The sequence below is a fragment of the Schistocerca serialis genome, chromosome 4 (genome assembly GCF_023864345.2).
Source record: "Schistocerca serialis cubense isolate TAMUIC-IGC-003099 chromosome 4, iqSchSeri2.2, whole genome shotgun sequence".
Lineage (NCBI taxonomy): Eukaryota > Metazoa > Arthropoda > Insecta > Orthoptera > Acrididae > Schistocerca > Schistocerca serialis.
Genome location: NC_064641.1, coordinates 578,582,300 through 578,595,891, shown reverse-complemented (window position 1 = coordinate 578,595,891; position 13,592 = coordinate 578,582,300). Strand labels below are relative to the sequence as shown.

The window sequence follows — 13,592 nt, the reverse complement described above, 5'->3', positions numbered from 1 at the left end:
GTCATGGTAGCAGATGTACACCGAGCCTCTGCAGGTATTTTTAATGTGTTCATTTCCAATCTGTACTGACCTTTTTAACAGCAAAAAAAAAGGAAGTTGTGGTCGCTGGGGATTTTAATTAAGATTTCCATAGAAACTCTTCAAATAAGAATTTATTACAGACACAAACATTGCTACTCAACTTAATTCCTACAATAATTTTTCCATATAGGGCAACTAGCGTATAAGAACAGCTGTTGAAAATATGTTTGTAGAGAGGTTTTACTAGGAAAATTATGTTACAGAATCAACAGTCAACAGACGCTCAGACCATGACATGCATTTCCTTTTGTTAAATGTTTATACTGATCAGGATATATAATTCATGAAATATGTGTTCGAGGGGGTAGTCAGAAGCCAAAAATTGGATATTTTGAGGAACTCCTCATCGACATGAACTGGAGTGAAGTGTGCAGTGTTCACATCAAGAATGGAAAAATATAGCCCTTTACCATATTTTAGAGTTGTTTCCCTGCAACACTAATCGAAATTAAACCAAAGGTCTAATTTCGCCTATGGAATAAAGGTGACTTGTAAGACAAAAAGGTAACTGTTTATGTCAGTCAGGAACAATTCTGACTTTTATGTTACAGGTTATCAGCTGTGCAGCCATAGTACAACTGTATCACCAATAATCACCGAGAAAATTATGCACCAACTGTCAAATATACGCAACTATATATCATAACATGTTTTGAGACGACACTATCTCACTTAAAACAAGAACCTGACAGTGGACCAATGGCGACCGAAAAATGTCGTGAGCAAATTAGACAATTACATTACACTTACATAGTGCGTAATTTTCACAGTACTGGCTGACACTACAGCGAAGAAAACGCATACTGCAAAATATTGAAGATAGTAATAGAAACATCTAAGCAAACGCATTACGAAAAGAATATAGTCACATCAGATGAAAAGATGTAGACAATATGGGATAAAAATGAAGGAAGAGACTGAAAGAACCACATAGGAGTAAGAGAAGATAGCAACAATAGTAAATTATATATTGGTTAACAGATGTGTGCAGCCTTGAAAAACATTTTATTAAGAATTTCATAATTGTTACAGAAACGGTGGGATTCTGAGGCTCAGTAGATGTTGCTGTGAAATGACTCAGACCAGTCATTACAAACAACTTCAGCAGTGTGAATATGACGCTCATTATACCAGCAGGTGTAATGGCCGCCATAATTTTTTTAATCAAAAAATGCTAGTAGCTACGAAAAAATACTAGTAGCTATGGTAAAACGCCAACTAATCTACTTTGTGAGAATGCTTCTAAACTAAGTAACTTGTAAAATTATTTGTGTACCTTGTCATACCTCAGTGGAATGTTTTCTGAATGGTTGGAATATGCTGAAGTTAACCATTTGAGTAAGAAAAGAGCATAATGAATTCTATCAAATTTACATCCGATTTCTATTTTACCAGCATTGTCGAAAATGGTAGAACAGTCAATTCGAATCTTCTTCTTAACCATCATAAATATGTTGTCAAAGACGCCGTTCTGACTAGTAAAAGGTTGCATCATTGAGGAGGTTATCTACTCAAACAGCGAGAATGTACTTAATTCAGTAGACAGTAAATAACATGCTGGTTGTGAGTGTTGTGACAGGTGAAAGGTATTTGACTGTGTAAATTACATTATCCTCCTTTTATAAATTAGACACCATATCATTAACTATCGTATCTTTGTGACAGGAAAAAGTGCCGTTACGAAACAGACCTGTCTGCAACTATCTGATATCAACCTACGGGGAATTCATTATAAGTCGTCTCCCACGAGGTTCCATCCTAGAACCCTACTTTTTCTTGGGCGTATGAGTTTCCTTTCATCGGCAACATTTCCAGATGTCAAGTTTGTTTTGTTAGCAGATGATACAAACATTGGAAAAAGTAGCAAATTATATATATTGTTAGAAAAATCGGCTAATGAAATGTTCATGAACATTAATAATTGGTTCCTAGAAGGTTCTTTGACAGTAAACTTTGATGAAACAGACTATATGCAGTTTAAAAGTGAGAAGTGGTTTCTTTTCTTCAAGTATATGCTTAAAGGCAGCGTTAAATTCTTAGGATTACAGCTTAATAATATCTTCGACAGTGAGGAGTGTACCACAGAACTGTCGAAACGCCTAAAGATACCTCTGTTTGAATCGTGGATATTGGCAGACGTAAGCCATAAAAAAGAACAAAGGTAGTATTCTTCGCTTACTTTCATTCTGTAATGTCATACAGAATAGTTTTCTTGGGGTATCCATCAAGAAAAGCTAAAACTTTTAAGAAGAATTATTTGTTGTATTAACTCAAGAACATTGGCTGGTGACCTGTTAAGGAACTGGTTACTGATTCTATATATCCGGTTCACCAATTCATTTCATAGAACCAGTAAAACAAGAATAATCTTCAAAATGATTTTTAAGTAACATATTTTAGATAAGAAAGATTACCATTAATCAGGAATACGCATTTACTATGATTTACCAGCAGCCATAACTAGTATAACTACTAATTAAGTTCAGTTAAACAGGAGCTTAAAGGATTTACTGGTAGCCAACTCCTACTCTACTTAAGAATTTCTTAACTGAACTGACTGATGCGTATATATTAGTAATAACATCAAATAATGTGAGTAATACGTCCGTAACTTCAGAGGAGTCATTTGATCAATCTAAACAAACGTTATAGGACGATTTGTGTATATTATCACGCTTGGCTGCAATATCCTAAAAATCCTCATATGTACCTTAATGTGCTAAACATTTACATTTCTTGTGATAAATTTGGTACTACCTTTAAAGAAAAATATGGTTATGATTTTTTGGACTGATTTCACATGCATTAGGAAATTTCACTTGCGATATGTGGGAGTTACAATGGCACGCCTTTTCTTTCTCTGTAAACATTGATTGTGTATTCTTGTTTTCGGACATGTTTTGCGTCCTGGAGAATCTTCTCCTACGGGTCTACGAAACGAAAAGTGCATCTAATTTAGTATAATAGGATGTTGATTTTTCTAAAGTCTTGCTTCCATCACTAAACGCTACTTCAGAATGTTGCTATGCTTTTACTCTCCCTAAGTTACTTTCGTTGCTGCTGAATAATCGCTGTACAATATTGCATGTTGGGTTCTGTCAGCGAATGATTCCACGACCACTTCCAAGTATCTGCTGCAATACTATGTATGGTCGTAACTTTTATTAGTCGGCAATGTGTGTGGGATCGCGTTATGTAATTTGAAAGAATACAAATTTAACGGTTCTCCTGAGTGTGCTATTTGCAAGATATCGTGTGTGAGAACAATCTATTTCCTTCAACAGAAATGTCATCACCTAACCGCTTGCTGGTTGAACGAGGAATACTAGTATGTTCTTGCCTAGAGATTATTCAAATACTTCTCGATTCACATAAACAAAATCAAGGTCGAGGTTACCTAAACAATATCCGTTGCGGCTGTGAACGGAGCTAATATCGAAGGACGGTGGTGGGGTCATCGGAAATGCCACCGTGCATCATTCTGGGTTGGATCGGCGGAGGGTGGGGTGGGGGGGGGGGGGGAGCGGGACCAGGGATATGGTCATTAGCGTACTAAAGGAAATGTCACAGCACTGGGTGGACAACCGCAGCCCCGTGGGAGGGAGCGAATACGCATGGGCGTCAAAGGGCTTGCTGTATCCGACCTGACCAGCACCCCTAAATCACTCGAGATGGGCAATTGACCTTGCTGCGCACAGAATTAATAATTTTAATAATTTCTTCCAACAAAAGGACCTGAATGATTACTAATGCGTTTCAGCGTGATTATTTTTAAAAAGGGGAAAAATTTCATGTCTGAAATACACGAATTAACGTGTTACATCTCTCTCTGAAGTACTTTTTCCTAAATCTAAAAGCTTCTCGGCAGACATCCTTGTACATAAGACAACCGCAGCTTCGGGCAATCACCATGGGTATTAATAAACCGCTTCAACTACAACACCGCAGGCGGACAACGATTATTGAGTACAAAGTTACGAGCTTTATAGCTCTAGTGTTTTAGCTGTATTTTCGCCTGAGGATGTGAAAAAGCCACGAAACCGGAAGTGATCTAAAAATAATGAATTCAATACAGCTGAAGTGGTTTGTTAATACTCAAGATAAAAGTTACCCATTTTTCCATTTGGTCTCCAGCTGACCATCAGTTCCAGTGTTCTGTCTTGTGCGAACTGTTTAATATGTTGTTACATTCCTCTAATTCAATTATAAGATTTGCACACAGTGTAGGGAGTCCCACGTAACGTTATTGGCCTTAGTGCTACGCAAGCTGTTCGGAGTATATAAACGACGCCATCAAAATGGAGCAGTTATTTTACTGTACGTTTATTACAGTTAACTCTTTCCTATGTCGCGAATTAGAGAGGATTCTGTTATTATGAAGTACTCTGCAATTAAAAAAGTTCTGATAGCTCCTGGAGGGAGAATACAGATGACAGCGCTTGACTGTTAGTATTCCGATTCATTTGTTGGAAGTAATTGAGATCTAACATCAATGAAACAGACCAGGACGTGGAGAGTTTGCAGTTTCGCCATCAATGTCACTTAAACGTCGTCCGAGGGGGCCGATGCCACTCTGTGTCCCCAGAATTGGATCACAAACGTAGGATACTGCCAGTTATCCGTGTTCCTAAGAGTCGTCAGGAACAATTTTCCCTCGTATTTCAGCAGATATTTGCTATTCCGCTTTTGTATTGTGTAGGTGGAATCGGCCCATACAAATACACCTCATCATACATTTCATGCGAAGCTCGCTGTCAACAGAAAACTTCAGTTTGTTCTTGTTACAAACAAAAAGATTATTAAAGCGGGATTTTATGTGCCCACTGGGTAGAGACGTCTCACATTAGTCTAGGGCGATACCTGTTGTAACGTTGTTTACTAACAGGAATAGTAAATCACGAAGAATAACCAGTACTCTTAGCAGAGACCGAGTAGCGCTGCTGCTTGGAGATAGCTGACAGCATGGGCCAGGGTGGCATGTGCCGACTCCATCAACACAATGCCACAACGGAACTAAAAGTATTTTCCGAAACTACGGAAAAATGTGCCTGAAAATACTTACAGGTATAATACACACTAAAAATTCGTAAATACGGGAAGATCAATTTTACAGAGCTGAATGAAATGGCAATACATTTAGAAATTAACCTCTTTATGTAGGTAACAGCTTCTTTAAGACACGTAATCCATAAATTTTAGGGCACTATACAGTCTAATTTTCCTTGAACAATTGCATTTTAACTTTTGTTTTAATAAATGCACAGTGTCGTCTTGAGCCTTACTTGACTCTCTGTTTGGGAAGGGATTCAATTAAAAAAAAAAAAAACTCCTCCCACTATTGGTATCCATGTGAACCGTTCTTAGTTTATCAACACAAAAGATTTATTTTATCGTTAGCTCCGAGCTGAAAAACAAAGGGTGACATGGAACCTCCAGCTGTATCGCCATGCTACATAACAATGTCGGTACCATTTTTGCTTATTTGGTGAGTGTTCTATGAAAATCACTACACGACAGGGGTAGCTCTGTAATTAATGTCCTTTCTCTTCAAACGAGATCGAAACTGTAGACGTGCGCTATATATGGACGAATTACCGAATGTTTACATTACTTTCATAGAAATTGTCTTTCATCTGGTTGCGGCTCCTTTAGTACAACCAACATCGAACTTCATCGAACTTAGCCCTTTAAGAACAGAGGTAACAGCGCGTGGTGTAGAATTGTTCGCACGAGTGAGCATCTTTGTTCACGTAAATAGTGTGTCTGAGAACGAATGAACGACACCATGGTAGATACACAAAATCAATTACGTATTTTTCATATTTCTCTTTGACTTTGGTTCTTGCTATGCGCTGGCTAATCTGTGCGTATGTCTGTCGATTATTATCCTATACCTTATAAATTATTTCATGTTATTAAATTTAGCAAGTAATATATTACTATTTTTTGTTTTTGTATAAACGCAACATCTGATTACTGAAATAGAACAACCAGCTATTCTCAACAATGAAAAATGCTGTTCCATATTATGGGATGGGCTATTGAGTGGCTTGTGTGGGCACACTCTCATTGGTCCGTCATATGATCAGTCTCGTAAGCATAGCATACATTCTTCTGTCTATCATATGGTTGGTCTCCTAGGGAGGGTACACTTTCATTGATATATTGCCATATGACCGGCTTTGTACTTAGGGCTAGTTTCAGTGGTACATCGTGTGATGGAACTCATAGTAGGTACTCGGTTTCCTGATTTTCCACCTGATGCACCTCATAGTAAGATTTTATTTTCATTGATACGTTACGTGATGGACACCATAGTAAAGGCTCAGTTTCATTGGTTTGTCATACGATGCACCTCATAACTAGGGGTAATTTCCATTGGTGTACCATGCCATAGACCCCTTTCGTTTGTCATATGATGGGCCTCAAAGTTAGGACTCAATTTCATTGGTATTTCATATGATGGGCCTCACAATGAGGGCTAGGTTTCACTTAGTTTATCTTATATTGAGCCTTGTAGTTAGGCCCTAGTTTCATTGGTGCCTCGTCTGACGATACTCGGAGTAAGCGCAAGCTTTCATTGGTCCGTCATATGATGCGCCTTGCAGCAGGGGTGCACTTTCATAAGAATGTCATGTGGAGGGGCTTGTAGCCAGAACACAGTTTTATTTATTTGTGGTACAATACGGCTTGTAGTTGGGGCATGGTTTCATAGCTCCTCCGTAGACGCGCATTGTCGTAGATGATGATCCCTGTTTGTCCCTCAAATGATAGCTCTAGTAGTTAAAGGGTTTAAGACTATTTCATGTCGAAATTCTTCTTTTCTGTCAGTTCTAAACCTACGTTATCTTTGGTTTATATGGTGACTAACACATTGATGAAACAATGGACCCTAACCTCCTCTGCCAGTTTGCGTTCCTGACGCTGTGACGACTGTATGCGTGTTGTGTTGCAGGGTAGGCGACGTGATGCCGGCTGGAGGCCCCAGGGAGGTGTCGGACAGTCAGCTCTGAGGCAGCCGGCACTGCAGGTGACAGCCTTCCAAAACCAGCGCGGGGGACACACGTAGTGGAGCGCAAGCCACGGGGGCCGTGCAATAGCAGCAGCGTGTGACCACACCTGCTGCCCACCGCACATACACAACAAACTTTAAGAGTACACTTGGCTCATTGTGATACATGCTCCAAGAAGACTTGATGAGGAGAACTCATAGAAAGTAGTGTAACCCACTGATTCTGAATACAGTTCAACAGTAACGAACAGTTTACCAACTAAGTGTCTATGACAGTCTCGTTAGCGGAGAACCACTCGACAATCTCAGTAGTGAACAAATAAGTCATTCCGTCATTGTGGCCTTTTCGGATAGAAATCAATATCGTTTCGATTTACTTTAATATTTCCGTTGTACAACAAGTACAGGTAACTAAAATAAGATATGTATAAGCCATGGATTCAAAGTGTGTGTGTTTTAGTGACACTTTCTGTTGGGAAAATTTCGAGAATAATAAGGAAGTTAAACCACTACTCTTTTACATTTGCCACAGCGCAGAATGTGATGAAATCCATGAAGATAATGAATAGCTTCAGTGTCTGAGAAACGTTCATCATAAAACACTGACGCCTTCTTCTTCCATATGGCGAAGGCCAAGATTGTCGTTCTGCAAGTAATTAACAAATTATTAATTGAACTCTTGTTTATTATTCAACGAAAGTGTACCGAAAGCTCTCATGGACTGATATCTGAGTAGGTCTGACAAAGCAAAGGCGAGAAATGTGTACCGGTTGTATTGCATACCTTAGAGAACTGTGTAGAGAATAAATTAAATAATCTATTCTTAACAGGGATTAAGAACAGCACTGATCAATTTCACATTCTCCTGTGCTACAGAAGGTGAATTCCGCATGTAACACAGTCATCTCTTCTTATTGTGAGGTATTTAATATACAACCGAGTGTAATTCATACCTCAAGAGGAATTTCTGTTTGGTCGGCACGACGCAACAGTTGCCGTCCACTTTCATTAAAACTACCAATTGGCTACCTAGAACTTGCGTCAATTCAAACGAATTTTTTGGTATTTTTCTTTTGGTTAATTTTATATTGACATATTCATCAATCAAACTCATTTCTCGAATGTCACTGGCAGGTCATGGGTAAGAAAATTTCCCTCAGTTTAGGATTATTTTAGAGTAATACAATTAGCAAATGCTAACGTTGTTTGCCATTGAACCGTTTATCTTTGTCTTCTGAAACTTCTGTTTTTCGGACAAGGCTCTCATCAGTGATAACTGATTAGGCCAACTGCTGTTTAGCTACCACTAAAATTGATGGAGAGTTGAAAGTCACCGAAAATTACTCGTTATACAACAGATGATTAGAGAATCGTTGTGAGACGTGAAGATGATGTGTCACACTGCGATTACAATGCGAATACCGGACTTAATGTGGGCCGTAGATGATCACGCCTCACGTCCTGACACAAAGCTTCAACTTGCTGTATTTCATTTCTTACTTCTTACTTTGGACACATGAGCTATCCAAGTAATTCTCAGGTATTCAGTTTCAATTGCCGATGTAGAGCACGCCAGCCCCCGAATGGCACAATTTTATAACAGTTATTTATCACAGTGTATATTCCGATATATCAGCTCAAGAAGTAATTTGCGAGTTAGATGCATTACGTAGTTATGCATGATGAAAACAGGTCAATATGGCATGAAAAGTTTCTAAAACACTGCACAGAAATGTAGCCACCTATATGACATGAAAATATTAATTCTCTCGCAGAATGATGAACATTCGCATTATGGGAGTATAACCTAAGCGGATGTAAACTTCGTTTTAAAATTAAAATTTTTCTTTGTTGAATGACAATCATACGGGAAGAATGCAAAGTAAGTCTAATATAGGAACTATTACTATTTCTTAATTCTACTAAAATATGAGACTTCTTTAGAACAGAATGAATATTTTATACAGAGTAATAACTAGGGACGATTTTTTAATGCCTTTCTATACCTCTTTTACAGATATTAACCTTCCTGTCTTTTGTTGGCCATAAATGTGATGTTACGACTGTATTGTTTTACTGTTTCCCCTATCACTGTAACATTACTTATTACGGTATGCTAAGGTGTGTATTATTTCGTATTAGCACCTCATGAAAAAGATGGGCTGGCAGCAAGATCTCAGTTGGAAAACTTACTGAAATGTCATTTATTTATCGAATGCATTACATACAGATACGACTTGTTAAATATTTCATTACCACGAGTGATAAGAATATTATCAATAAAAAGAGAGCTACGACAATCATCTCGAGAACCCGACATACTAAAGAACCGAGGAAGAGGTACACACAAAATTTTCTGACTACAAATATTGATGAACATTATTAATAAGGTTCATTCATTGCTGGTTAATGTTATCACCATTTACTGCTTCATTGTCCCATAGTGCTAAGCGTGAAGTATGCTTCAATACGAAAGTCTGATCCGTTTTCATCCATAATATACAACAGTGTACTGCAAAATTTATGTTTTCCACCAGAAGGCTTGGCTAAATGACGTCATCGTGCGACACCGTTATTTTGTATTGTTGACAAAATATTAACTAGAAGAACTGGATATCATATTTACGTACACTAAATACAGCTGGCGAACAATTTCACGAATTCAAGATTTGGTTAATCCTAACTTTGATTCTGAAGATCAACAGCGACAATTATTCAGTCTGATAGTGAATGATCTTTCCACAGCCTCTGTTATAATATTTTTATACATATGATGTGTGTCGAGACTGAATCTCAATCTCAAATGTTTCGTATGTGATATTTCCATACAACAGAAAGTTAGACATGAAGGTAAAACAATAATGAATCAGGCTGCAAGTGATTGTTTAGTAAATCTGGTTAATCAGTAACATCGTTTAGTGCATATCAGTGGCCGTAACACAACTCTGTGTATTGCAAAAAGGGCATGCAACAATGGGGTAGTAGCTGTAAAATACGACTGGTTGAGTATGAAGTAAGATTACCTTAATAGTAAAATTTTTGTTGTTTTTATGACAGAAGTGTGACAGCCTTAAAACCAGAACAAAACACATGTCCATTTAATATCTATTAGAATGTGTAAATGGGGAAAAAAACTTAAATATGTTGTGCATCGCAAAAACTCTGTGAATTCAATGTTACGAATTGATCAACATATTGATTTTGGAATCGAAATTGTAACAAAATTGTTGTGTGCATACCTATCAGAAAATGGGACCAGAGAAAGTAAAGCAGTTACAGTGAGACAATAGACTAATCCCTCATAAAATATTGGTGAACCTCTCTACGAAGCACGTCAGGAGTAAAACTTAAGGTATAAAGAAAGTAATTCGCTGTCATACACGTTTTAATTGATCAACTGCCACATATTCCAATTATGAAAATAAATGTTATGTTTAATACTGTTCTAAGATAAATAACTGTAAATCAAGTAACCTTTAATAAATGACTTATTTCAAGTAACATTTCCTCACTGAAGACGATATAATGTAATTTTCAATTGCAGAACCTCTACAATTCAGTAATGGAGACGTTTTGGGCGGATTATCTGACACTGGAGTGGGGCCGTTGTCTTCAGTCAGGTGAATACTGAATTATTGGAAGCCTCTTACGGAATACATTTGTTACCGATGCTGTTACCATTTATTTAAAACTGCATTACAAAATTTAAATAATGTCTATGTGCCGTTCTATAGAGGGTATTGAAATTATTCGCTGTTACAACATTAAAATGATTAGGTTGAGAAAAATTCTTAGAACCACTACCGACAAAGTACGATGCACACAATTAACACAAAGTAATATAATGGAGTACAAGTCGAAAGCACGTCCACTTCCCATTGTATATATGTCTATTTCCAATCTATCTCTCAGCCATACTTGGCAACCATAGTTGGCATGTTACATTGCCTTGTAAGTCCAAGCAAGCGTACGTGTTATCCAACATCAAAAGTGCAGTCAATTTTAGATCATTTTCTTACCGCCTTTGTTGCTTTTCACTTTTCACAAACGATATAGTGTGACATTATTTTAGGACTATTGTGTCACATGTTGTGCTTATATTTCAACGATAAAAGCCATTTTCTTAGTAAACAGCAAAGAGTGGTCCCTTATTCCGTTGCTCGAAGGTAGCACAAATATGGTTGCAAATGGATTTGAACTTAAATGTGATTTGAGACTTTCTCGGCGTATTCCATTCGTGAAATCTTCTCGGGTGATCAGCCGAGTAAAGGCGTCGTCTTCTCGCAACGTTTCGAAGGGTTTCGTACCCATCATCTTCGCTTGAAGATGATGGGTACGAAACCCTTCGAAACGTTGCGAGAAGACGACGCCTTTACTCGGCTGATCACCCGAGAAGATTTCACGGATTTGAACTTGATCTGCACAAAGCGCAACGAAGATTCCACAATTGGGTGTGAATCCTTCGTGAACTGCTTTCACTTGCTGCAACTGCTTTTAATGGTAAACACACGATCAGAGTAAAAATACTGAGAACAGATTTTAGTTTTTCTCTGAGTAACATATGAAATGCTTAGTAACACATCTGATCTTTGTTCAAAACTTCTTCTTTGTAAGTGCTAGTTTCCGTAAAGACATGTAATATGCCCCCATATTTTCAAAAGTAAATGAGGTATACCAGCGGGAAATTACGTAATTAGCATTCGATGTACGTAACTGTATGATACAAGTATTTAAACTAATTCTTTCTAAGATGCAGAAGCTGACCCCGAGAAAAATCTTAATTTTGGAAAAATGTGGCAATACTGACGTTAAGACACGTATATACTATAGAAAGACTAATCTACGTTTAAAGCATTTGTAGATCTAGAAAATGCGTTCGTAGTGTTGACTAGAAAGCGCTGTAGGAAACTGAAGGTAGCATTGATAAAACACAGGAGGTGAGAACTAATTTGCGATATGTACCGAAAACAGACTGCAGTAATAAAAAATGAAGGCTATGAAAGGAAAGCAGTTGTCGAGGGGGGGCACGAGACAGGATTTTATCCAAAGTTTTTCAGTCTGTAGTAAGTTTTGTTAGAGATGGCAAAGGACTTGGGTGATTAGTTAAATGGAATGGATAGTATCTTTAAAAAAGGTTGTAGGATGAAAGGTAATGGAATGTTATCAAATTAAAGCAGGCGGTGCTGAGGGAATTACAGTAGGAAATGATACACTAAAAGCGATAGGTGAGTGTTTCAATTTGGGCAGCGTAATAAATGATGAAGGTCGATGTAGAAAGGGCAGATAAATTAGATTAGCAAATAGTAGGAAAAGTTTCTCTGTTAATATCAAATACAAATTTATGTTTTGGGAAGTAATTTGTGAAGTTGTTTCTCTCGAGTGTATCCACGTACTGAACCGAGACGTCGGCGACAACCGGTTTATGGAATGAGAATTTTTAAAGTTTTGAAACCTGTTACTACAGAAGAATGCTGACGACTGAAACTTCCTGGCAGATTAAAACTGTGTACCCGACCGAGACTCGCCTTTCGCGGGCAAGTGCTCTAACATCTGAGCTACCGAAGCACGACTCATGCCCGGTACTCACAGCCTTACTTCTGCCAGTATCTCGTCTCCTACTATCCAAACTTTACAGAAGCTCTCCAGCGAACCTAGCAGAACTAGCACTCCTGAAAGAAAGGATACTGCGGAGACATGGCTTAGCCACAGCCTGGGGGACGTTTCCAGAATGAGATTTTCACACTGCAGCGGAGAGTGCGCTAATTTGAAACTTCCATGAGTGCTAGTTCTGCAAGGTTCGTAGGAGTGTCTCTGTGAAGTTTGGAAGATAGGAGACGAGGTACTGGCAGAAGTGAAGCTGTGAGGACGGGGCGTGAGTCGTGTTTGGGTAGCTCAGTCGGTAGAGCACTTGCCCGCGTAAGGCAAAGGTCCCGAGCTCGAGTCTCGGTCCGGCACACAGTTTTAATCTGCCAGGAAGTTTCATATCAGCGCACACTCCACTGCAGTGTGAAAATCTCATCGTGGAATGCTGACGACTGGTTGTCGAGATCGTGTAATTAATTAGGGGGTCCTGAGCCGAATTTGGGAGAAGAGATATTTAAGCCACAACTAAAAGAAGACTTCTGTGAATGGTGCACTTCCTGCGGCACTAGGGAGTCGTCGATTGAGTAATGGCATGAAGTGTGTGTGCGTATGATGAGCGGGGGTTGGGGTAAAAATCGTAGAGGGAGATGAAGGCTTGTCTACAGCAATCAGGTTCAAATAAATGTAGGTTTTTAGTAGTTATGGAGAGATAAAGAGGTTTTACAAGGTATTCTAGCGTTGAGAGCTGCACCAAACCACTCTTCGAACTGAAGACCACAACCAGCACTGTAGTTGGTTAAAATAACAGTCGAGATCTCAGTCTGCCTGAAAGTCTTTAGATCTCCATGTACCTGTCTGGGTAAAATGTTCATAATTTTACACAACACTGCCCATAGGAAAACAGCGAATTGATACT

At 38.4% G+C, this 13,592-nt stretch overlaps 1 protein-coding gene across 1 annotated transcript in view; it reads left to right on the top strand.

Annotated features, from left to right (window-relative positions):
- Nucleotides 1-10,486, top strand: part of LOC126474614 (diuretic hormone receptor-like) — a gene marked incomplete at its 5' end in the record, with an annotated part of 214,567 nt that extends 204,081 nt beyond the window's left edge. Inside the window, one exon of the mRNA XM_050102090.1 lies at nucleotides 7,037-10,486. Within this exon, the coding sequence (XP_049958047.1) occupies nucleotides 7,037-7,094 (58 nt within the window). The remainder of the gene's footprint in view (nucleotides 1-7,036) is intronic.
- Between the last annotated feature and the right edge of the window lie 3,106 nt (nucleotides 10,487-13,592).